This window comes from Xyrauchen texanus, chromosome 28, assembly GCF_025860055.1.
Source record: "Xyrauchen texanus isolate HMW12.3.18 chromosome 28, RBS_HiC_50CHRs, whole genome shotgun sequence".
NCBI classification, from domain to species: domain Eukaryota; kingdom Metazoa; phylum Chordata; class Actinopteri; order Cypriniformes; family Catostomidae; genus Xyrauchen; species Xyrauchen texanus.
Window position 1 is genome coordinate 10,345,443 of NC_068303.1, and position 26,965 is coordinate 10,372,407.

At 35.8% G+C, this 26,965-nt stretch overlaps 3 protein-coding genes across 4 annotated transcripts; 1 reads left to right on the plus strand and 2 right to left on the minus strand.

Moving 5' to 3' along the window:
- Positions 1-211: 211 nt before the first annotated feature.
- Positions 212-13,007, minus strand: LOC127622064 (feline leukemia virus subgroup C receptor-related protein 1-like). The gene is made up of 10 exons (XM_052095986.1): positions 12,022-13,007; positions 11,573-11,717; positions 8,628-8,768; positions 8,198-8,265; positions 6,584-6,687; positions 6,174-6,284; positions 5,660-5,765; positions 5,361-5,472; positions 5,163-5,227; positions 212-1,826 (listed from the first exon to the last, which is right to left on the minus strand). Exons 1-10 carry the CDS (start codon positions 12,697-12,699, stop codon positions 1,743-1,745), a joined length of 1,614 nt encoding a protein of 537 aa, XP_051951946.1. The 5' UTR covers positions 12,700-13,007; the 3' UTR covers positions 212-1,742.
- Positions 13,008-13,554: 547 nt separating this feature from the next.
- tatdn3 (TatD DNase domain containing 3) lies at positions 13,555-26,876 on the minus strand. 2 transcript variants are annotated; one of them, XR_007967872.1, is made up of 11 exons: positions 26,673-26,876; positions 25,182-25,214; positions 24,999-25,072; positions 24,676-24,757; positions 24,524-24,586; positions 22,787-22,896; positions 22,613-22,668; positions 22,399-22,511; positions 21,012-21,092; positions 14,173-14,358; positions 13,555-13,826 (listed from the first exon to the last, which is right to left on the minus strand). XR_007967872.1 is itself a non-coding variant. In XM_052095200.1 (10 exons), the coding sequence occupies exons 1-10, from the start codon at positions 26,835-26,837 to the stop codon at positions 20,791-20,793; spliced, it is 909 nt and encodes a 302-aa protein (XP_051951160.1). In that variant the 5' UTR covers positions 26,838-26,876. The 2 variants fall into 2 exon arrangements, 1 of the variants encoding a protein (XP_051951160.1); XM_052095200.1 differs by lacking the exons at positions 13,555-13,826; positions 14,173-14,358 and adding an exon at positions 20,791-20,922.
- On the plus strand, positions 15,268-19,891 carry LOC127621552 (uncharacterized). Its single transcript, XM_052095201.1, has 3 exons — positions 15,268-16,515; positions 19,361-19,676; positions 19,802-19,891. Exons 1-3 carry the CDS (start codon positions 16,282-16,284, stop codon positions 19,819-19,821), a joined length of 570 nt encoding a protein of 189 aa, XP_051951161.1. The 5' UTR covers positions 15,268-16,281; the 3' UTR covers positions 19,822-19,891.
- Positions 26,877-26,965: the final 89 nt, after the last annotated feature.

Genomic DNA, 26,965 nt, shown 5'->3' on the forward strand with positions numbered 1-26,965 from the left:
AAAACCTAAGCTTACCAAAAACATCAACACTGTTCTTTTCCTTGTAAGTATTCCCTTCAAGAAATGCAAATTGAATATGTGCAAATTGTGTTATGAATATTTGCAGTATTTATGTAATATTTACAATTTTACTGTAGGCCTACTAATGTGTTTGTTATTTAAGAATAAAAAATTTAAGTCAGAGTTGTTTAAAATGTTTAATGGAGTGTGATACAAAATAATCAACACTGCTATACAGACAAATGCCATTTACAAAAGCTACATTGCAAATTTTTTAGAATTTTACAACAGTATGAAATCACAAGACACTTCTACACCTTAAGCATTAAGAGTGTAATCCAAAAGAGTGAAATCACTCTTAAACAATGAGCAGGCTTTTACTTGACAATTCATTTCCCAGTGACATTTGTGAAACCATGGTTTACACAGCTGCTTTCATTAACTAATAAGTATACTAAGTAGAAACAGTAGAAATTAAATCCAAAATTAATAAATACAAAAGCAATTTTGAAAAAGCCAATAAATATAATAAAAAAAAGTTACTTAAAGCAAAACTAATGTTATAAAATGATTGCATCATGTTAAAATAATAGTGCTACTTTTTAACAAATTTCTATGCTATTTTATCTTTCTTCATTAAACCTCACTAAAGAACACACAATCACACCCTTGCAAATACTACTAACTCCTTTTTATGGAAAAAAAATAAAAAATAGAAAAGAAACAAAAAAAGACATTCTTTTGAATGTTGTACATACAGTATGCTTACACATTGATTTGTGCTTTTTGCAAATAGTAAAACAGGTATAATCTTCTCCTGGTCCACGTTAATTGTCTTACTGATCAGAAAAGCACAACATGACTTCTGATGTTAGACCTGTAATGATGAAACCTATAAAGCAATTTACTAACATAAGCATTTAAAATGGCATCACAGTGTCTCGTCATAATAAATGAATTCATTAAAGCACTTTCTATACTTACTCATGCCCTACCATTTTTACAGATTTCTCTGGTTTTAAAGCATGGGAAAAGGAAATGCAGATGACATGTAGATGTCCTGGAAGGCAGCAAATGTTAAAAATGAACAAAATAACCTCATAATATCACACTGAGCAGGAAAGGTCCTCTGAGAAAAAGCAATCAGACATGCACCCGAACTGTGTTGTTTCCATCATACTAAAAGGATTGTGCATAAGTGCATTAACAGCCCTATACGTTATTTCATATTTGGTCCATAGTTCTTCAAATAGATAAAAACTGTCATGCATGTATAATTACGAGACAGATTGCTTATCCACATTTTACAGCCTAGATTAGGAGGATGAAGTTCATGGGATAGTTTACCCAAAAATAAACATTTTGTCATCATTTACTCATCCTCATGTTGTTTCAAACTTGTATGACCTGTATGTTAGTAAAATGTTAGCCTCAGTCACCATTCGCTGTCATTGCATCTTTTTTCTATACAATGAAAGTGAATCGTCACTGCATAATATCTTTTGTAGACATAAAGTCTTATGGGTACTCACAAGTATAAGTAAATTAAATGACAACATTTTTATTTCAGGGTGACCTAACCCTTTAACAGTATATGAACAATTATCACTGGCAATTTTAACTGAACATTGTATTATATACAACATTATTACAGTACAACAAAAAGGAGATTTCAAGTAATCTCAGGAGAGTCTGTGATCTGTTGTTGTGATTGTAGATGTACTATTGTAGACATTTAAGAGTTAAATTGAAGTGTCTTGAGACAAGCTGGAGGACTCTGGTTTGATGCCATTGGATGCTTTTTCAGAGGGCTGCTCAATGGGAACCTTTAGGAGAAAGAAATACTTATTCAATTAAGATCTCGTTAAGACTTTGAACTCTTGGCTTGCATTTCCCTAAAGACGGTCATTCAGTTATGAAAATATTATCTTCAAGACTGGGCTATTAATGGACAAATGGATTGAAAAACAAAGCATAAAAATGTTCTGTGGTTTCATATGATCATAGTTTTGTATAAAGCTCTTTTAACCCTTTAAGCTTTATCTTGTTTTTTACAAAAACATAATTGTCAAAATATTAATACAGTCTTGACCAACACAAAAACGGTATTGTTTGAAAGCTTAGAAGCTCTACTTTACTATGCATGTAGGCAATATGACCGCAACTGAACAAGTACTTTGAAATTTGCAGACAAATCAGAAGAGTTCCATTTTGATAATTTATGAAAAATTTGCACTGTCTGCACATATGATAGTAATCAGTAAAAACATCTTCAACAAACTCATCAAACAGCCATGTGTCATATGTTGCTGGAAAGCTTGCAAAGAGTAGAATACAACCAGCCAATTTGTTTTACTCACAGACAAAAATACAGCGAGTAATGGCTAAGTATATGTATTTGACACCTTTGTTTCATATCAAGAGGTGTTGCTTATATGCAGAGGTGGGCAGTAATGCGCTACATTTACTTGAAATTTACTTTTAAGAGTAGGTTTAATAGTGAGTACTTTTTACTTTTTCTCAAGTAAAGCTCTGATGAAAAAAATATGCTTTTACTTCGTTACAATGGGCGACGTTCCTGTCGTTACATTACTGGTTTTAATCCGATACATTTTAATACATTCTTAATTTTTTGAGAGATTTGTGAATGACACTTTTACGGCAGCTGAACTTTACAAGTTCATTACTGCAGCAGCAAGCACTCAAAACAAACACTTTCTTTCATCATGCAATGCTTTCATTTTACACCAAGACAAGTGGATACTTCAAGATTAGAATTGTAGCTCCAATTTAAATAAACACGTCGTGGTATGTGTTGCTGATTGTGATAATGTGAGCTTGTCTGTGTCATGGTGATAATAACTGTCAGGCTGACTCAGTAATTATGGGCTCATATGACCTCAGTTTCCAAGTATACATTTTTATATCAGTGCTGAAATATATCAGTGCCTACTGTTTTAATCCATGCAAACCACCGCATTAAGTGTAAATGCCTTTTGCTCTGCAGACTGTGTACTGAAGTGCATCTCAGCGCATGCACACTGCACAGCAACTTTGTGTTTGACACATGCGGCAGTTGTCATGGACAACAGAGAACAAGCTCTGAACTTAAGCCTAAACCGCTTCCAAATACAGAGATAAGGTTTAGTTTAACCTTACTGTACAGAACTAATTATCTTAATTCTTTCTACACTGAAAATACTGTAACTACACTGAACTAAGAATCCATGCAGGATTTCAAAAAAAGCAGTGAAATGGTGACAGTAGGCATTAATAACGGATGATGTTGCTACATTTTATTCAGCATTATATATAATTGGGCCTTTGGAATATTGTTAACATTTCAAAGTATTAATTACTAGAAACTAATTACTTCCAAACTTCTCTTCTGGACAAGTGTCCTTAAAGTGATAATTCAAACATAAATTAATATTCTGTCATCATTTCCCACCCTTATGTTGTTCCAAACCTCTGTGACTTTCTGCATTTTGTGGAACCCAAAAGATGTTAGACAGAATGTTAGAGACTGACAGTCTCGGTCAACATTGCCTTTTAAAATATGGAGGGAAAAAATCCATGTAGTGAAAATAAAAGGTGACTATAAGGATAACATTATGTGTGACATCACCTTAATTGTGTTGCATTGCAGAAAGACATACAGGTTTAGAACAACATCAGGGTGAATGATAAAATAATTTCCAATAATAATAATACAATAATTTAATTATTATTACAATGTAATACATGTTAAATGTGTATTATGTAATGGAATATTTGAGTGTAAACATCCATTATGTTACATAGAGTATGCTCGTTACTCATTACTTGAGTATTCTTTTAATTTAGTACTTTTTACTCTTACTCAAGAAATTATTAACTTAATTACTTTTACTTTTGTAATTATTTATAGTTTTTTATTTTACAGTACAGTTTCTGGCTTCTCTACCCCCCTCTGCTTATATGCCACGTTTTCACTAATAATTTCACAAAAAATTACATACCGTCACATACCATTACATAGAGGAGGCGATTATCTTTCAAATGAGCACACATTCAGGGTAAATTGGAAGCATAGACCATTAGATAATTGACACTAAGCACAATGTGCACACAACATCTGGCTATCTGGCATCATGCAATCTGGCTGAAAACATGTTAGCTTTCCTGGATCAGATGACCTCAATGGAAATGATGTAGCCTCATGGAATGCTAAACCAATCGGATTGGGATCAGATCGGTGCAAAAATCATCTATACTTGGGCAGAGAGATATGTGATTGCTGACTGTTACATATGGCCATGAGCAGATGGAACCAAGTACAAGACACAGAATCGGTGATGGCTCAAATGGCACAGAATGAAACTTATTCTGTGAAATCTCATTATTAAAATCATGCCTGCATGCTATGCAAACTTTAAGTCATTGTTGTGTTTGCATGTGTAATTAGTTTGTATGTACAATTATTATGTTTTATTTGTTTGAAGAGGCTTTTGGACATTTGGAGACGTTTTTGTACACTAGGATAAATTATAATAATTATGCTATAACTTTTGATTGATTTGTTGAATCAACACATAATTTTACTCAGTTACAGTTGACATGATTGGGAACAAAACTCTTTTCAGAGCCACCTTATTTACACCCAGAAATATACAATGTCAAATCAGAAAAATAATAAGGACAATTTTTTTTTCAGTTTCATAAATTTAGAGATTCTCAGAATTTGACATAATCTATATCATTAAACATGTTTTTACAATGGTACCAAACACGAACCTCCTTGTTTTGTTTTTGTTTTGTTTTGTTATAAGACTTTAACTTTGGGTATGCTACTGAAACAGGACATTTTTAAAAACAAACTCATTTTCTAAACCCCTATTTTCTCTGTAACAATGAATAGTGAGGTTTTGATAAGCTTTGTTTGATCAATCCCTCTGCTTTGGCTTTTGTCCCTTTTGACTTTGATCTTGCAGAGCAAACTAATTTTAAAACCACTAAGATGTCTATCACTTCACACTTTAATCTTTTCTGTGCTTGGGATTTTAATTCACAAAAATTGCATGTGTAATCAGGATCAGTGATCAGTGATGAAATGGATGCTGATCTTTAAAAAGAATGGATAAAGTTTAAAAACCAAAAATGCATAAAAATGATGGACTTACCGCTTGCCCTTTGTTAATGTTTCCCACATTGATGTCATTTCTTTTGAGGTCTGATTTAATCAAAGCTGTAAGAACAACAGATGAGATTTTTACAGCTATTCACCAATAATACAGATCAATAAGAAATCTTTTTAACCTAAGATAAGAAATCTTTTTAACCTAAGAGAGGTATTACACCCTCTAAATAAGAAATGTCACCTGTCAGAACAATCCCAAGGAGGATCCATGCACACAAGAAAATGTTTCCAATGAGAGGGCTGTAGTCTGTTGTGAGCCGCCCTTGTATGAGAGTAAAAATTATGCCAAAGACCTAAAATTAAAGACAGTACAGAGAGACATCATTGCTTATTTTCAATGACTTATCCAAGAGGAATCTAAACCGGTTCTTCTACACATTGTACACAAATTGTATCTGGGTGTGAATGCAAATGACAAACCGCAAGAGCATTCCAAAATGAATCAAGCCATTATGTTAAGAATGAGAAGGCCACTTATACCTGTGCAAATGCATTTAGAAGACCAGATGATGTTCCCTCTGACTCAGGGTAAGTAATTTCGACACCAAATTCAAAGCCAATAGGAAGGTAACCAGTCATAAAAAATCTTTCAAAACAAAAGAAGTGTAAGTACCTACCTGGCAGAACATGCTATTTAAACGTGATAAACAATGTACCTGCAGAATGTACAAACATGTTTAAATAAACCTAGCAACAATACAGAAGTTAAAGAAGTTTTGTGTTGTGAAGTGCTACAAGATGGAAGTCCTATATCAGAATGCTTCAAATGAGAATACTGTATGTACTGAAAACACTTTCTTTGCAAAATAAGAAAAGTAACAAATAAAAAAGATCCCATAAAGATTGTGTTGTTGATATACAAACTATGTGTGGGAGGGAGCAAGGAACACATAGCGTGTTGTAATTTGTCTGGACTTGTGAATCAAGATAGGACTAATTACAAAGATGACATTAACAAGCATAATAAGAAGAGCTCTAGCAGTAGCAGGCTTACCCCAGGACCCCAGAGGTAAAGAAGACCACAGGCAGATGTTTCAAGTCCAGTGTGAATGTGAACACCACCATTCCAATGAATGAAAGGATGTAGACAATCAATGTTGTCAATCTAAAAGGCAAGAGAGGCAATTGAACACTTACAAGCTGGTCTGATAAACAAAAATTAAACAGATTAAGTTAAATTAAATTGATTTGGGTAAATCCCTTTAAAAATAAGTAGTAAATGCATTTTTAAAAGAAAAGCCAATAATAAGTATACTTAGCCAAGTGAAAAAGATTTAAAGATTAGCAGAGACTAATAATGAAAATCTGACACAGCAATGAGTGCCAGAACAAAATGCTTTAAAGCCATTTAAATTAAACTAAAATGAAAATACTGGAAGAACAACTTGTAAAGCAGACACATACTTATAAAGCTTAGTACGATCCAACCAGAATCCACAAAGTATGGAGCCCACCATTCCAGCCAACACCAAAGTCAAGCCGATTCTGCCTGCGTTTATTTCTTCACCCTAGAAACAAGTTAAGGTTAATGGGATAGTTCACCCAAAGAAAAAATTACTCTCATCATTTACTCACCCTCATGCCATCTAAGGTGTGTAAGATTTTTAGAAGAATGTCTCTAAACTCAGTACAGTAAAGTAAAAAAGATGTTACATTTTGGTCTGCTCTCACCCAAAAGCTATTTAATAAGACATTGATTAAACCACTGGAGTCTTATGGATTACATTTATGCTGACTTTATCTCCTTTTTGGACCTTCAAATTTCTGGCAACCATTCACTTGCATTGAATTTACCTACAAAACTGAAATATTCTTCTAAAAATCTATGTTTGCGTTTTGCAGAAGAACGTCATACACATCTAAGATGGCATGAGGGTGAGTACATGATGAGAGAATTTACATTTTTGGTTGAAATATCCCTTTAAGAGGAGATTCTATGCACATTTGCCTTTACTTTTCTTCAACAGAATGGACCTTAGTCAGGGTAGATGCCATATTTACCTGCTGAAAATAACAGCTCATATTTCCATGTTGGTCTAGGTTGCTTGTGGTGCTTAGTGCTGGTTTTGTGCTGTCTGGTGGACCATTTTAAGTATTGCTGTTAACCAGCAAAACTTAGCAAGTAAAGCTGGTCAACCAGCTAGATCTTTTAATTGATGCTGGTTGACCAAGGAGGTTTTGCTGTCAAGCTGGTCCTCTCAAAAGGATAATTTTATGGTCCATAAAAGGAACAGTTCACCCAAAAATTAAAATTCTTATAAAATTTAAAACTTACTCTTTTCCGTGGAACACAAAATAACTTGTTAGGCAGCATGTCAGTCTCAGTCACCATTTACTTTTGATGCATTATTTTTCTATACAGTGAAAGTGAATGGTGACTGAGGCTAACAATGTGCCAAAGAGCTTCATATGTGTTCCACTGAAGAATGAAAGTCTTATGGATTTGTGAATTTGGAATTGAGAGCTTACAGAAGCATGTGCTACAGGCCTCCAGTTTGTTATCCATTATACATGTTGGGCTCTGGTCTACTAAACTGTCTAAAAAAACCTACTAAATTCCTTCAATGCATTAGTGTTCTCATCTTGCTCTCTTTTGAAAATGCAATCAAACTGTGTGAATTTCAGTATTGTCTCAATTTTTCAGTTACACCTCTTTTCAAGGGAACTCTCTATCAGAGATGAAAGTGACAAGTATAGTAAGAAATGTCATATGGTGTGTGCAGTCACTAAACTTAAGCCTGGTGTGAAAGTCTGCAGAGAATTCAGGACAGATCAGACTTAGTAATGGGAAAGTACACAGAATTGCTTGTCTTTTGGCTCCACAGTACATTTGGACTCTGTCATGAGTACCAGGCATGCATGAAAAGTGGCTAATAAAGAGACAATGAATCTATGACAAGCTTCCTTTTCTCATCCTAAAATGTGTGAAACAACTGAGACCCCAAAACACATGCATACTGCATTTTCATGCCAGTTTAGCCACATTTGTATATGCAGAATTTTTTAAAGGTCACTTACCGGATAGTGATATATTATCATTTGATTGAGGAGTGTAGATACAGAGTAGAACGATCCTGTCATGATGCCTAAAAACAACATAATCCAGTTTTTTTAATCAATTTTGCATTATTAAAAGATTATGCTTATGACTATGTTTATGACCTTTTTTTTTTTACATTTTGTAGTGTCTTTCAGTTCAATACATTTCTTCTTGCATTCCAATATGCCTGTATATATTGTGTAGTTTGTACGTATATGTTTGGGTGATTACATTTGTTAACACGCAGAACTTTCCTAATTGATCCCGTTAATAAGCCATATACAAATTAAAATAATAGAAAGCATTTAATAATGAGAAATAACACAACAGACATATAATAACAACACAATTTTCTCTATTACAAGCACTCATATAGACTGAGAAGGATTAAATGACTTATTTTCCCACCATAACTGATGAGGAGCAGAATGAAGGGCTTGTTCTTGAAGAGGTTGATCATCGATTTCTTGTATGAATAATCTTCAGCTGGTTTTATGGAGAGAACAGCTTGTGCCTTGCTGGGTGGCAGTGGAGGACTGTCCTTAATGACTAACAAAAACACGAAGAAGGAGAAATACTCATAAATGGGCTTTAAAATGCCTGTGCTTAATAATGTCATGTTTCTGATTATTACTGAGAAAACTGAATATGTTTTTAGTTATCGTGAAGGACAGAATCTAATCTTAATCGTTATAGCTAACAACTCTCATGCCCATGTTTATAAAAGAGTCAGGTCATTTCCATCTTGACATCTGATGACAAATAACACAACATCATGTGCAAAAATAATGTCTCAGTAATTTTCTAATAGTTCTAAAATAGTTTTGTATGTCATATAAAGTCATTTTTTTAACACAAAATGAACACAAAGTTTTCTAATGCATTATGTCTTCGTCTCCTCTCGCATTCTCTCAATAAACCTTTTTTAGAGTAGTGCCGTAAACTTAATTTTCTTACAGGAATGTAAATGAGGCTGTGAGGAATACACTTACAGTTTCTTCAGTGGTTTGTACCATTGCTGAAACTGTTTTTGATCATTCCATGGACAAAGCACTAGAAAATACATCTTTCCAAAAATATATCAGTGGACAACATACTCCGGAAAGCATAAATTGTGAAAATTAGATGTGCTATAGGAGCTTTATATACTGTAAATACTAATAGTACCTTTAAAGGTTCCAAATTAAACAGTACTTGAACTGAAATATATAAGCTCTTTAAACTTTGGCTTCAAGTACTACTAACTGTGTAAATACCTAGAAACTTAATAAATTCCCTGCGTCCCAAATTATTAGGCAAATTGTATTCCTGAGGATTCATTTCAATGTTGAACAAACACAATGCTCTCAGTCAATCCAAAATGTTATTGAACCTCAAACCTGCATGTTTAACAAAGAAAAAGTGAGTTTTGTCTTTCTCAGGGGAATATATAAGTGTGCACAATTATTAGGCAACTATTAGGGTGCACAATTATTAGGCAACTAAATTGCAAATAGAATTTCTCCCAACTCAATTGTTTATTCTCAATATTTAGAGTAGGTGCAACAAATAAGTAACACAAAATGACAATTAAATAACATTTTAGGCCTTTCAAAAATATTCAGTAACCAATATAGCCACCCTTCCTTTCAACAACATCCATGAGCCTTCCATCCATGGAGTCTGTCAGTTTCTTGATCTGTTCACGATCAACTTTTGCTGAAGCAGCAACCACAGCCTCCCAAATGCTGTTCAAAGAGTTGTATTGTCTTCCCTCACTGTAAATCTCATGTTTGAGAAGGGCCCGAAAGTTCTCAGTAGGATTTAAGTCAGGTGAGGAAGGGGGCCAAGTCATTATTTGGGCATCTTTGAGGCCCTTGCTGGCTAGTCAGGCAGTTGAGTACTTGTATGCATGTGATGGAGCATTGTCCTGCATAAAAATCTTGGCTTTCTTGAATGCTGAGGACTTCTTCCTGTACCACTGTTTGAAGAAAGTACTTTCCAGAAACTGGCAGTAGTGTTGAGCATTGCGATTCAGTCCATCTTCAACTCGAAAAGGTCCAACTACATCATTCTTAATGATAGCAGCCCACATCAGTACCCCTCCTCCACCTTGCCGGCACCTGACTAGAAGTGTTGCCCTGTGTCCATTAGTTATCCAGCCACGGGCCCATCCATCTGGTCCATCAAGAGTCACTCTCAATTCATCTGTCCATAAGACCTTTGAAAAATCTGTCTTCATGTATTTCTTTGCCCAATCTTGATGCTTCAATTTGTGAATATATTCAGTGGTGGTCGTGTTTCAGACTTCTTGACCTTGGCCATGTCTCTGCTCACTGGCGCCTTGTACACTCCAGGACACTCCAGGTTGGTTGCAGTTCTGGAATATGGTAGCATTGGAGGATAATGGGTTCCTGGTAGCTTCACGTTTAATTCTTCTCAAGTCTTTTGCGTCTTTTCTTTTCTGTGCGTTTTTTGCGCCCCGGTTGACTATTCGCAACAAAACGTTTGATTGTCCTGTGGTCACACCTCATAGCTATTTTAAGAATGTTGCATTTTACAATTTTGACTTTTCAGTGTCAGTTAAATGTCTTTTTTGGCCCATTTTACCCGATGTAATGAAGCTGCCTAATAATTATGCACACCATGATATAAGGTGTTAGTCACTTTCGCCACACCTCCCTCATTACACAAATACATATCACTTGAAAATTATTGAATCCAATAAGCATTCAAGTTTATATGGTTTGGAGTTGGAAAATGTGCATGGAAATAATGATAAGATCAGAATACTCATTTGCCTAATAATTGGGCACGCAGTGTATGCATGTTAGGTCAAGACAATGGAACTTATGTAGAAATGTAATTGCTATTAAAAAAGAAATAATTTAGTTTTAATTCTAATGACTAGTATTGTTGTTTTGTTATAGCTGGTTGAAAGTCACCATGAGCCAAATTACTATCCCAGAGTGCAGTCATTATATCCCTTATAAAGACGCGGAATAATACAATTTCAATAATTAAATAAAAACATGATACTTTAATCACAGATGAGTTAAGTTTACTTGTAACTAGTTAACTGTACTTTATTAATTAATTTCACTTTACTTGATCCGAATGAGTATGTTTACTTAGAAAAAGCATGCAAACTGATTGTGATTAAAGGTCAACTATTTTGATTTCACAGTGTATGCCATTGTACAGACTGTGAATCTATCCCTGACAGCCTCGTTTCATTCCCGTCAAAAATTAAATATGGTGCTACTCGGGAATCTTTGTTGGACAATGTGCTGTGTAGTCATTTCATGCCTAATTTTTACTAGGTTGAAAGTTTGGATCACCCTAGAAGGTAATGTTTAGAAAAAAAATCTTACCAAATACTGTTAAAAGAAACAACAGAGTTGAAACTCCAGCTGTCCCATAGAACATTATTCTGATGTTGTGGCCCATGAGCTCTTTGTCATCTGCTGTGTTTGGTACCAGTACAGGTGGGAGCAGAAAACCTATTGCTACACCAAGCTGATGAAGAAATAATCAGAGAATGTTAACACACTATCAGCACATGCAGCAATAAAATAACTTTGTAATAAAACACATACATCCTGTAAGCATATCCGTGGCACCAATTATGCATTTCTATGAATGCAAACTGTATGGAATATTAATGGTGTATGCCTCTATGTCACTTTACATGCAAGCAGACATATTTCATGTTGCAAAATAATAACACATTTTGTTAGCACTATGTTGTAGCTAATGACCACTATTACTGTCATGTAAATTGTAACTAGTATGTCCTTTCACCTGTAATCATGAAACACACCTGGTTGCCCAACACAGCTGTGGCACACGCCGTGGAAACTTCTTTCGGCCCGAACCAAACCGACGCGATTCTGGAGGGGAGACCCAAGATGAACACCTGTGCCACTGAACAAATGACCTGTGCGGTCATTGTGACCCAGAACAGGTCGGCCCTCACGCTAGCACACTTCACCCACGCACCCACCCCGTTCAAGCCGGCCCCTAGTAACGCTGTCATCCTCAGTCCCTTCTTATCCAACAGCCACGTCGCGGGGAAGATCAAAGGTACGTACGCGACCATATAGACCACTGAGAGCCAGTCAATCATGATGTTTGTTACATTATAATAGTCCATGAATATGTTGGTGATGATGCTGTACTGGATCCACTGAAAGGCGTTGACGAGCGAGTACAGGCTGAACACCACCAGCACCCCGAACCTCCTCCAGTACAGTCTCGTTTCCAGTGGTTCGTCATTCTGCTCACCGGGAAGCATCGCTTCTTTTTCGTCCGGTGGCGGAAGCTCCTGTTCCAGTATATTTGCATCGACAATTACAAGAGCGGATCCATCGGAAATATCCTTGTAGCTGCTGTCCTCGTCTGTATTTCCTCCGTTTGGCGTCTCGCAGGCTGTGACACTGCCATCAGGTGTACTGTCGGGCAGAACATGCTGCTCTTTAAGCAACTCACCAGCCACCATTATGACAAAATCAACTGTTCCACTAAGACATAAATTATTCTAATTTATATCAAAAGAACGCATGCCTTGGGCGACATGTGTAGCGCTTTGAATGGACGTTTCCTGGAGCGATACGCTTGTAAAACAAATAAATAAGGCTGCCGGTTTAATATTGAAAACCGTTGATTATAACGCAAATAAAACTATGTAATTACCACCTATTAAGATTAACGGCCTGAACTAGGGGCACGTTTTCCGATTACTACCGGCTTTTACCGCATGTGGGAGATGATGATGACGATGGCGTGATGTGTGCATTCTTTTCGGATGTGCTTACTCTGCTAGGCTCGTCTGCCAGTACAGTAAGTGGCTTATGGGCATGTCTGGACCAATGAGAGTGTAGGTGGGGAGGGGCAAGTAGGCGAAAGGCCTTCTACAGCTATGCACCGCCATTTACCAATAGTATCCAGCTGCAGACCCGCAGCACCACCAGTTTCAGAACCCCAGCGCCAGAACCTGAAGTGAGGGGCGGAGCTTACGTTCGAAACCGAGTAGCGCCACCTAACGTTTTGGAGGGTACTTTGCTTTTAATACAAACGAAACATCATACTTTATACGTATGTTGTAATGATTCTTTAAGGTACAGTACAATAAGCATTTTAAAACATTGATCTTGTGTAATATAATTGTATATAGTTATCCGTTTCATTGTATTATGAGAGTTACTTCCTGATCATGATGGTGAAAAAAAATGCTTGAAACATATGGGCATTTTATATAAAATATACTTTATTTCACAAGAACATGTGCAGCATGCATTTTTCTTTATGTAAAATAAAACATGTCAAAAAACTAAAAAGAGAGAAAATTCAGCATAATTTTAAAAGAAACAATAAAAATATATACAACAAATGACCAATTCACCCCTAGGCCCATTTTATCATGACAATCCTGTATAAATTAAACTTAAAATGTATCAAATGAGGAATTCACTCTCAGGCCCATTTTGTCCTTACATTCTTGCTAAAATAACTCCATGTCATCCCTGAACACAAAATGAAATAGAAAGGGCTCTCTGGAAGCTTCTGACTGTTCCAGGAGATTGTTGCGGGCCTTTTCCTTGTGGTCTTCATTCATTCGAAATGTCTCTACAAGAGATGAAAGCACCACACAATAATCTCAACGTAAAAAACCCCTCAACTATAACGTAACATTAACTCACAAACAATGCATATAACAGAGGAACGTGGAACAAACACTTTAACACCTTCACAAGATGTCTTCAAAACGTCACCGCAATCATTTACAACACGCAAAAATGTATCGAACCATCCATAGAATTTTTTTTTTAATACAGTAAAGTATGACAACATATTCAAGCTTCATTAAGATGATAAAGTTATGCCCAAAATTAAATATTTAGCAGATAAACGCTGAACTTAATATATGCGATAATTTTTCACAACATGATGTCAAAAACGTTACACAACTCACCATGCTCTCTGCCATGCTTGTCTCATTGTCAATAACTCCGCCCCTCACTTCAGGTTCTGGCGCTGGGGTTCTGAAACTGGTGGTGCTGCGGGTCTGCAGCTGGATATGTCTCCCATTTATGAACGCTTTATCTAGATGTGTTTAATTCCATGGAATCACTTGCTTGCAGTGTAGGCAGGATGTACTCTGTGGATTCAGTGGATTATTATATTCAGTAACTAGGCTATAGGTACTTAACCTTTAAAGGAATAAATAATCCAAAAATGAAAATTCTCTCTTTAACCCTGATGCCTTAAGTTCCCAGATGTGTATGACTGTCTTTCTTCAGCAGAACACAAATTAAGATTTTTAGAAGAAGATAGAGCTCTGTCTGGTCCTTATAATTGAAGCACATGGGTGCCAGCACTTTGACAGTCCAAAAGTCATTTTTAAGCAGCATAAAAGTAATCCACGTGACTCCAGTCGATCAATGAATGTCTTCTGAAACAAATCGATACATTTGTGTAAAAAATAAATGGATCATTAAAAAGTTATGAACTTTTAAAAAGCGTTTCCTGCCAGCAGCTGGCGCGAAGCATGATGTAAGCGCATCAGAGAGTTCACACGAAAATTCGGAAGCGGCGCTTGTTTACAACAGAAGAATGAATGTCACGCATGAGTTCGGCCATTTTAAACAGCATCGGAGCCCTGGATGGAATGTGCCGGTTTAAAGTGAAAAAAGTTTTAATTATCAACTTGTTTCTTACATAAACCTATCGATTTGCTTCAGAAGATATTCATGATATTCGAGTCGCATGGATTACTTTTATGCTGCTTAAATGTGACTTTTGGACCGTCAAAGCGCTGGCACCCATTTACATCCATTATAAGAACCTGACAGAGCTCTATCTTCTACTAAAAGTCTTCATTTGTGTTCTGCTGAAGAAAGACAATCAAACACATCTGGGATGGCATCAAGGTAAGTGAATAATGAGAGAATTTTCATTTTTGGGTAAAATATTCCTTTAAATACATGGGAATTTCACCAAACCTTCTTGACATATTTGGGTCTTTAGTGACCCGGCACTTGTATCTATCACAAATGGATCTACAAATAGCCCAGACCGTGTCAAATTTTGAAAATATTTTCAAGACTATCAGAAAATAATAGAATAAAATATATTTTGATGTTTTATATTTCATATATTAAAGAGAAAATGCAACAAATCGGGACAAATCTAGAACAGGATTCATTACTTTCACACTGAAATTTCCTGAGACGCAACTGGCTGTCAAAAACATTGTGCTACGTATAACATATCATCTACACAAAAGTATTTTCTTAGGCACATATTGTTACAAGGCAGGCAAAGAATGAGGATCTAAGTGCAACTTTATTAAAATAAACAAAAAAACACAGGGAACCGAGCACAACAAAACATGCAAGAACTGACAAATTAACTGGGGGAAACAAGGGCTTAAATACACAAGGGAAAACAAACAAGGGAACGAAGAACACCTGGGGAAACAATCAGGGAATGAGAAATAATCATTGAGAACCAATCAAGGAATAAAACTACAAAGGACTACAAATCTAGGAACTGGAACTAAACAAAAATTTCAACATAAAAGTACAAAAACAACAGACAACAGGGAATATCACACATATGGAGTCTAAATAGATGCACAACCAGGGCTGGGAGGGTTACTTTTGAAGTGTATCCCACTAGAGATTACAGAATACATGCTGTAAAATGTAATTTGTATTCCGTTAGATTACTCAAGGTAAGTAACATATACGTATATATATAATTTTGATTACTTCTTCAGCACTTTTTTCATGTGTTTTGACTATAAAAACTCTGCCAGTACAGTAAGACAAAATACACATGTTAAAAATACATTCTCTGAAAAACCTAAATATATTATGCAGTGTTGTTTCTAAAACAAGGAAGGTCATATTTTTTAATTGGAGATGCAGAACGATGGCAAAAAGACATCTTAATTTACTGGATTATTTTAGACAGGGCCCAATGTCTGAAACCAAACAGGCAAGAGTAATTATAGATCAGCATTGTGGTCAACACAGTTCTAATTTCAAGTGCAGAGTGTGAGAGGGGTTTTTCTCAAATGAACTTAATTTGCAATGCCAACCGAGCATCTCTCCACACCTCCACAATTTCATTGCTTCTATTTCTCTGCCTTGTTGGACCCCCACTATCTCAGTTTAACCCCTTTCCATACGTGAGGTCATGGAGTTCAAAAGGACACAAGACCGCAAAAGACACCAGAAGCAAAGCACGAAATAGAGAGACAGAGGGAAAAGTCTGTTTTATGGTCTATTTTAAACAACTAAAAGGAAAGGTAAGAGCCGCATTATCTTAATTTACTGTGGCATTGCTTGTGTTGATTACATTGTTTATTATTTTTTGGTTTGTTTGTCATGTGCACGCTGTAATAAAAGCAACTGATTCAAGCTGTTAATCACTAGAGATGGATTTACAAATTAAGCACTGTGTACACTGCAAAAAAAAAAAAAAAAAATCCTGTCAAAAAACAGTAAACTACTGGCAGCTGTGGTTGACAGCATTATACTGTAAAAATACGGTATGTTACCGTTCTTGAAATTAACAGCAAGATACTGTTTTTGACAGCTACAGTATACAACTGCTATTTAGCAGCATATTGCTGTTAAATTACTTACTGTCTATTGGTTGAAATTAACAGCTTTGTTCCCAGCATGCACTGCGGCATGAAGAATTTACATAGAATTTACTTTCATTTTTACTATTTGCTGGTTTATTTTGATATTGTTTTTGTTGCAGTCTAAGATACTTGTATTTTAATGTTCAGCTTTTACTTTTTTATGTAAAAGTTTGTTTGTTAATTGTCACCATTGTTGCATTTTGTATGCCGGGAGTTTATATCTGTGTGTGTCTTGTTAACAACTTTTCTGTAAGTTCATAATAAACATCAAAAACATTCAGTTTGCTGATTTAATTTTGCTGAAATATGTTTACTGTTTTTGCTTTTATGTTTTTATGTGTAATGCATCACTATTGACATGTTTAGTGCCATTTGCTAGGTAGGATCAGATATTCAGTCTGACCTAAGGTTTGGTCTTCCAACTAGCACAGTGCATCAACTCGTGTTTTACTTAAACACAAATTGACTGGCCGGAAGAACATAATATAATAACAAAGAAGTTTTTAATTTTTGTAGCCCCAACACATTCCCAAATCATACATACTTATTCAAGTGCAAAGGCTTATGGGTATTTACCATTATAACCCACAATGCAGTGCTATGCTCTTATTTTACTGTGTGCAGGTTGTTGTTTTTTTGTTTTTATCATAAAAAAAATACACTTTTCTATCCTGGCAAAACATTTAATATGTAAATTGCTTCAAAGGTTGATTTTATTTTTATTTTATTTTTTTTATTTGACTTATCATTAGACAGACAAGCTGAAGGCTGATGTAATAAAGAACAGAGGAGTTGGTCAGAAGCATCATGATATATATATATATATATATATATATATATATATATATATATATATATATATATATATATATATTTGTTTCAAAATGTCACTGTTAATTAAATGTTAATTGCTATTTACTGTAAAACCTGCTCTTGATCTCCCAGAATGCAACATTTTTAACAGCAAACTACTGTATTTAAGAATCACTGTAAATTGCTGTAGGAATTTGGCCATAAATTTACAGTAATGTTTTACAGTGTACATGCATGAATACTGATAATTCATTATTACACAGAAATTTGACGTGATACAGTATTTATTTGTATAAATATAGCACTCATTCATCTTGTAATAAACAAAGAAATAGATATCCTGTGATAGTAAACTTATATATATGAAATAATAATAAAAAATATCATTTATGGAAGTCCCAAAAAAACACTCTTACTTACCTATGGTCGTCTTTAATGACCCTATACAATTTTGGTTCTTAAACCATTATTTAAATTTGTTTTTCAATTTTGGTATTTTTTTCTTTACACTCTTTATAAGAGAGACAGAATGAGTACAAAAGAGGTGTAGGCACAACTCCAAAAAATGGATGAGGTACAGATGGTGGAATTAGGTCTGGGGTCACTAAAGACCCCAGGTATGGTTTAAGTGTTAATCATTTTCACCCTATTTGTTCAGTATTTGTTTATTGCTGACAATTGAAAGCAGCATTCATTTCCATAGTTTTTACACTAGGCCTAGTAATAACAGTCATAATTCCCTACTCCCAATTTTGACATTTCATCTGAACATCAACAGAGATTTATTCCTTCAGAACCGTTTTGAGGTTAAAAGGACAGTTCACCCCAAAATTAAAATGCTGTCATTATTTAGTCTACTCACCCTCAAGCCAGATGTTTATGACTCTCTTTCTTCTACACACAAACAAAGATTTTTAGAAAAATATCTCAGCTCTGTTGGTCCTTACAATGCAAGTGAATAGTGACCAGACCTTTTGAAGCTCCAGAAATCACATAAAGGCCATATAAAAGTAATCCATATGACTCAAGTGGTTAAATCCATATCTTCTGAAGTGACACTTTCACATTTTAAAAGTGAAAGTGGAGATTTATGGTAAAAAAAAATAAATAATAATAATGACTCAATATTCATCTGTTTCTCACCTATGCCAATCATATAGCTTCTGAAGGAGTCATATGGATTACTTGTATGTGCCCTGTATGTGATTTTTGGAGCTTCAAAAGGTCTAGTCCCCATTCATTTGCATTGTATATACAGAGCTGATATATTCTAAAGCTGTTTGTTTTTGTTCAGCAGAAGAAAGAATTTGCCTCTTTTCATACTTTTGAATTTTGGGCAAAGATGATAACTAAATTAGCAAAAGTGGATGATGCATCATCGTCCTGTAAAATTTAATGGGCGCATCTTCCCCGCTGAAAGTTATAGCCTATAGGCTATATACACGCGTTTGAGGCAAAAAAAAAAAAAAAAACTAGATGAAGTAGCGCAACGCATATTGCAGAACTAAGTGTCTCGAGATGCGCTTTTTCAAAAGCTGATGTTCTTTTTAAAATCGCGCGAGACACTGAAAACACAGCGATCAAAGACGTCCGTCAAGCGCATATAATCATAAATAATTCTTAAAAAACGGCGTCGACAGACGCGAAAACTGTTTCGATGTGAACGCCCCTTCTCCTTTTGTTGTTGCAGGGAATACTAAATGGTTACCATGGCTACAGCAATCTAAACATTTGGGACTGTTCCACGCGTTCTTTTGCCTTACTTACAAGTAGTAACATGTCGAAATCGAAGCAAGACCAACTGTACAAGTTGAATATGCAGAGAGAAACGTGGTGTCGCGTCGAGACAACCAGCAGGTTCTGGAATTTGCCTGAAAGAAAACATTTCCGTTGTCACCTAAAGAACACCTGTGACTTCAGTGCACGACAGAGTCTCGAGCAACGGTCTTTCTGGATGGGGAACAACAACACCCAGCATCCAGAACGAAGACACTTTGAAGAGACCTGTAAGATGTGTGTTAATCATGTATAGTTCAGAATAATCACCCAAATTATATTTTAGCAACTATTAGCCTACATGTTTGTTTAATGAGATCACTGGTGCAATATGTTCTTCCTCTTTTATAAACAGATCGCGCTCATCTGGTGTGAGGAACTGCAATCAACCTAAATGCAGAGTAAATGTTTTTCTCCAGACAGCAATAAACATACTATAATCAACATAGTGCTTTATTTATTATTATTTCAAATAGTCTTAATTGAAAAAAGCAAGGTCATTTTCACAATTAAAAGGAACATTCCAGGTTCAATACAAGTAAAGCTCAATCGACAGCATTGGTGGCATAATGTTGATTACCACAAAAATCTAGGTTACATTGATACACTTACAACAGAAGTGAATGTGGCCAATCTGTAGTCAATCAAGAGGGTAGACAGGAAATTACTTTGGGCCTCAATAAAAATGGATGGGCCAAATTTTCCTTAACAACAGACTGGCGGCACATTTGAACAGTTCTTTCACACGTTCAGAAATCAGATATTTACCATTTTTCTTTACTATTTTTAAATATATATTTGAAGTCGAAAATAATCTCTAATATTCTGAGTGGGCCTGGGTCTAATTTGAGTTGGCCTTCCCACCCTGGGCTATGCCACTAGTTAAAATACTCAATGTTTCAAAAGTACAGCCACAAGGCGTAAACAATATGCATGTTAACATGATTTTAGTGTGGTAAATTCATTTACTACCCATTTCTGTGTAAAGTTATAGCCAATTTTACAACTTTGTTGCTATGATGACCCTAAAATGACCTTTACGGAACAACTTTACAGCTCAAATAATACATGAGTTTTAACAAGAACTAATGTTAGTTTTATAAATAAAATTATAATCTTCATATTTCTGCCTTTTAAACCCTTCAAAAATTGGCCCCATTCACATACATTGTACTGTAAGTGCCTCAATGGAACCCAGATATTTGCTTTTAAAGAAAAGGAGTGACAGTGATGAGTCAAAATGATTTTTTGAGGTAATCAAATGTTAATATTATAGCACAAATGCTGTCGATTGAGATTCATTTATATTTAACCCAGAATATTTCTTTATGAAAATAAAACAAATCAAGGTTTTAACTTAGAAAACAATCGAAGGGCATTTTGTGTTGTGACTTCCATAACCACATCTGAGGAGATGCCCTTTACTTTTGCAATGTATTCACAGCAGATCATTATGTTTTGGGGCTCATTTCTAACCTAGAGCAGTAGAGAAAAACACAGACAGTAAGGTTCGAAATTTCTCAGTCATGCAGTAAATCAGCTAGTTTTAACAGGTTATGACTTACATGTTTGTCAAGCCCCAAGGATGGAGAGTCTGTCTCCAGGCAAATGTGCTCCAGTGGAATTTGTCTGATTAATTTCGCTCTCTGCATTTAAAAGTGTACTATCAATATATATGTACACATTTCAATAAACATTATATCAAGATTGGGCAGACCAAATCTAAAAGTTGTTGAAAACCCATATAGACTGACCACTATTCTAAATGCTGGTGAATATGATGTGTTACGGCCCTGGTTTAGGTCCATGTATGTTTAAAAAATGCATGATGTACCTTTAGAAAATTGGGCCATCTCAAATCTACATTCACCGACCTCTTTATTAAGAATACCTGTAAACCCACTTATTCATGTGATTATCTAATCAGCAAATCTTGTGGCATTAGTGCATTGCATAAAATCATGCAGATACGGGTCAGGAGCTTAATTTAATATTCACATCAACCATCAGAATGGGGAAAAAAATCTGATCTCAGTGATTTTCGACCATGGCATGATTGTTGGTGCCAGACAGACTGGTATGAGTATTTCTCTAACTGCTGATCTCCTGGGATTGTCACGCACAACAGTCTCTAGAGTTTACTCAGAATGGTGCCAAAAACAAGAAGCATCTGGTGAGTGCCAGTTCTGCAGATTAAATGCCTTGTTGATGAGAGAGGTCAATGGAGAATGGCCAGACTGGTTCGAGGTGACAGAAAACCTCCGGTAACTCAGATAACCACTCAATACAATTGTAATGAGCAGAATACCATCTCAGAATGCACAACACATTGAACCTTGAGGCGGATGGGCTACAACAGGAGAAGACCACATCGGGTCTCAGCTTTCTTTTCTTGGCTGACAGAAGTGGAACCCGACGTGGTCTTCTACTGTTGTAGCCCATCCGCCTCAAGGTTCAACGTGTTGTGCAATTTGAGATGCAATTCTGCTCACTAAAATTGTACAGAGGGGTTATCTGATTTACTGTAGCCTTTCTGTGGATGATTTTAGTTTTTGGCACCACTCTGAATAAATTATAGAGACTGTTGTGCATGAAAATTCCAGGAGATCAGCAGTTACAGAAATACTCTTAACCAGCCTGTCTGGCACCAATAATCACGACACAGTGGAAATCCCTGAGATGACCTTTTTTCCCCATTTTGATGGCTGACAATAACTGAAAGTCCTGACCCGTATCTGCATGATTTTATGCATTGCACTGCTGCCACACGATTGGCTGTTTAGATAAATCGCATTAATAAGTAGGTGTACAGGTGTACCTAATAAAGTGGTCAGTGAGTGTATTTCATGTCTTTATGGCACACTTATCATGCTTATTGATGGCATAGCCTATTTTATGTCAGACTTGGCATGCATAGGAGAGATGATTTGTACATGAGAATCCTTATCCAACCTGCTCATTTTTGCTGACAGCAGGAGGAAACGAGAAGCAGAATCCAGCCTGAACACCTTCCATGGCAACTGATGTCTTCCCAGCAAAGTTATGCAATAAAGCTTGTCTAATCCCTAAAGATATAAAACAAGACTTACGCAAGAAATTCAACTGTGATTTACAAGGTCGCTGAGACACAATATTTGCCAGTCAATTACAGGCTGATAGCTCTTACCTAGTTCTTTCATTGTGGCTATGGCAACCTTGGCTGCCGAGCGGGTATGTACATTCCTTTTAAGATAAGATAGTGTGCTTTAATAAAGAGTTTTGAGCAGTAAGAGACACAACATGAACTATCTATTCAGGATGTCCAATGTGTTAACCAGCAATTATACTACACAATACTCACACTGGCAAATCCAATTCTTTAGACATTTCAAGTTGTTTTGCAAAGACTTTTATCTGTTCATCACGCTCTTGAGTAGTATGAACAAACCAGGGAGTAAAGTCAAGACCAATCTGGAGAAAACAATCCACATTATTTTAACACAGCTTATTGAGACACAACTTGCAAATGATTAAAATCACACAGATATCTGACTTCGGGAATGTAAAGCCTGACTATTACAACATGGTCATGTAGTAATTTTTGTAAAAACAGTTTTTACTGCTATATTACCCCTTTAAAAAGATTAATTGTTTGAGTGTTATCCTTTTCATTGTTCAGTCAACACTTTTGACTAGCATGGTCACAAATCGAGAGGAAGGGGTACATTTTTTCATAATTTTTACTCACCTTCCTTTTACTTCACATTCCTGAAAACACTCATTTTAAAACACTGTTACTCATGTTACAAGGATATACACTACCGTTCAAAAGTTTAGGGTTACTTACTCATTCTTTATTTTTGTTCACATTTTAGAATAATAGTAAAGTCATCACAACTATGGAATAATAGAAATGGAAATATGGAAATTGTGTTGTGACTAAAAAAATCTAAAATAAATAAAAACTATGTTATATTTTAGCATCTTCAAAGTGGCATCCCTTTGACTAGAATGTACTCTTGACATTTTCTCAACCAACTTCTTGAGGTATCACCCTGGGATGCTTTTTAAACAGTATTGAAGGAGTTCCAATCTATGTTGGGCACTTATTGGCTGCTTTTCTTAATTATTCAGTCATCAAGTTCAAAACCTTTTTTTTTATATAAAATTTTAGTAGTTTTGTAATGAAATATATTAATATGTAATTTCAAACATTTAAGCATACACCTTCAGATCAAAAGATATTTAAGGTCATGAGAAACTTTTCAGGCAAGTGACCCCAAACTTTTGAATGGTAGCGTAAGGCCAAATAAAAGGTAATCAAAGTAACCATGTTTCATTTTGGTATGGTAAGCAAGGCCTGAGCAACTCTGGTGAAAGGTGGGAATTCTAGGGGTCCACAGCAATTCCAGTAGTATTGATGTAAGTGCCCAGAGCAATATACTATCTGGGGCACCAGAATTCCTGGCTAAAGCCCAGTTGGTAACTACTGGATCTTTTATCTTTCTCCTTGCCCGTTTTCACCCTGTTACATTGGTTCTGAAACCCGGGAAGGAGGAGGGATGCGCTGTCGTGGAGTACTCGCAACTGCTGTCCACCTAAAGAAGCAGCCGTGGCCGTCCACCGGGGGAGGGAGGAGTTGCTGCCGGCCGCCTGGACACGGAGGAATGGCCGCCATCCACGAGGGGAGGAGGGGCTCGCTGTCGGCCACCTGAATCGGTGGAGCTGCTGCCAGGGGCGGAGGGGCTCGCTACCGTCTGCCAGAACATGGAGGAGCATTTCATCCACCAGGGGTCGGAGGACTTGCTCCGGTCCGGCCGGGGAGAAGCGGCTGTTGTCCACCAGAGAGTGGAGGAGTGGTCGAGGACCAGGCGACGGCATTTCTGGGAACCGAGGAGAGGGATAAAAGCAGCCGATGCGGCAGTTCGAGAGAGAGTGCCACACGCGAACTGCTGTGTGTGTGTTTATGTTTGTGTCTTTTTGTTTAAATTACATATTACTTTGACTGTTCAGCAGGTTCCTGTCTCCTCCTTGCCCATTTTAACCCTGTTACAAAGATGGTTTTACAAAAAAGGACATACACACTATCACACTGTACCTCGCCAACTGCAACAATATTATCTCTGTACTTCTGGAACAAAGGAAGGAATGGCTCCAGGTCCTATCAAAAGAGAACTAGAGGTTTACTTCTCACCAAGAGGTCATATATTGGAACAATAAAACAAATGAAGTACAGAATGTTTTTTTTACCTGAATCTTGACACTACGCAAGTCTTGTGCAGATCCTTGAAGGGGATGAATGCCAAAACAAGGGAATATAAAACCAGGATATCTAAATTAAAAACATGAAATATTAGTAAAACTGCAGGTCTTCATTAGTTGTGCATGTTTGTGTAGAGTTCCAAGTAATTGGAAAATCATCTTTGACAAAGTCTACATGATGCTATGAGATTTAGGAAACTCCTCCATCCAAGCACTTGCACAATGTTCTTATTGAAAATTTGTGTTCACTTAATGTGGTTGAAATGGTTATTACAGTGCTGTATGCAATGTTACTTTCAATAACAACTTACATTTTTGACAACTGAATAACTTTCTCAAACTCACTGGCTCCCTCTGTAACAGCAACCAGAGCTTTCAATCCAGCCTAAAAAATTACATTAAATGGAAATAAGAGGTCATTGTTGCAACATTTAAGTCTTGTCTACCAGGGGAGTTTTTTTATATTTATTTTCTTAGGCTTGACAACCGCTTACCTTTTTAGCTCTCTGAATAACTTCATCTGTGTCCTAGTGGAAATACATTTTAGACCTAAATGTATTTAATATATACACATAAAAACTCCAGGACAGAGCAGGTTTTGTAACAAATGACTGTCCAATGGATTTCTGTTTGTCAGCAAATACATAAACACTATGATAATGTTTACATGTAAACACTATTTAATTAAATTGATCTTTGTCTTGATCATTTTAACTGCCTTTGTGGATAAGAGTACTTCGGCATTTAAGTGTAACTACAGTATAATTTATAATAGAATAATGTAGCATAGGGTAAAAATCGGATAAACTGGACACTCAGGAAAAATAGACCAGATAACTGTACTTTTAAGTACTTCAAGTTTGAATAGCCAGTCACTGTAAATAATTTTAAACGTTTGCCATTTAAATGGGCTTCATAAGATGCTGAGATTTGTAACTGATTTAATTGAATTCTAATTTATTTGCTGGCTCGTAGAATTTTAGCTGAAAAGAACCATCTGCTAAATATTATTCTAAAATGGGCCACCTTCTAAACTGATTTTTAGGATATATTTTGATGGTTCCTTATTACTTACATTAACTGAAAGAATCCAAATGTAAGTCTTATATTTATTATTTATATTGTAAGAAAACCATGTGTCCATAGACTTAAGTATAACAGCTCACATGCACTTATGGCCATCTCAATCAACAACATGTGTGGCATAATGTTAATAATGTAATACTTTTTACTTGCCAGTCCTTTTCTTTAAAAAACGCACAAATCTGGGTTCCAGTGAGGCACTTACAATGACAGTGAATGGGGCCAATCCATAAACGTTTAAGTACTTCAAAAATATTTCAAAAGTATAGCCACAAGACATAAACAATATCTGTGTTAACATGATTTAAGTGTGATAATTACATCTACTAACCTTTCTGTGTATATTTATAGCCTATTTTTAACTTTGTTGCCATGACAATTTAATGTCAACCCTAAAACCCTGAAAAGGACTATAAAAAAACAGAAGAATGAATGTAACTGCTTTTATTATTTTCACATTTGTGCCTTTAAACCCTCTATACATTTCTTTAAGCATATGCTAAATAATTTATTGCAACGTCATATTGCAAACAATTCAATTCAATATAAATGTAACTCTTTCTGTATTTGTTCTATTGCTTCAATATTATCTTGGGATTACAAAAAAAAAAAACTTTCATATTTTATTTTAACATTGAATAATATACGACACCTGACTTAACACAAAAGATAATTATGTTCATATATATTTTATAAGCTGCTTTAGATGATTTGTCAAAATGTGGCCCAATGAATTCACCCTGGCTACAGTAAAAACCACGGCAATTCAATATGAACAGTTCTGAACTGAAATAAAAAACGTGGTGACAGATAAGCGCATAAAGACTTTAAATCTGATCGCTGTTTATTACTTTTAGATTAGAGTTGTGCAATAAAAAGTGATGACTGATGAATTTTCTTACCTGTGTAAACTCGTTTGCTGACATGTGACAGTGACAGTCAATGAACTCTCTAGCCATAACTTTGCAGCATATTAAAACATCACAAATATTACGAGCACATTTCTTTGTAAATGCAAAATAAACAAACAAACTAAAACTTGTTATTAAACTGCTCGTTGTTGGCATGTCATCTTGTTCACTGTGTTGTTTCGTGTGAGATAGAGGGCGGAAGGTTTCGTCTACTGAAGTGTTTCTTTCAGGTTTTGTTTTGCAGTAGCACATTCTGCTTCCGTTTCCAGGGAATATTTAAAAAA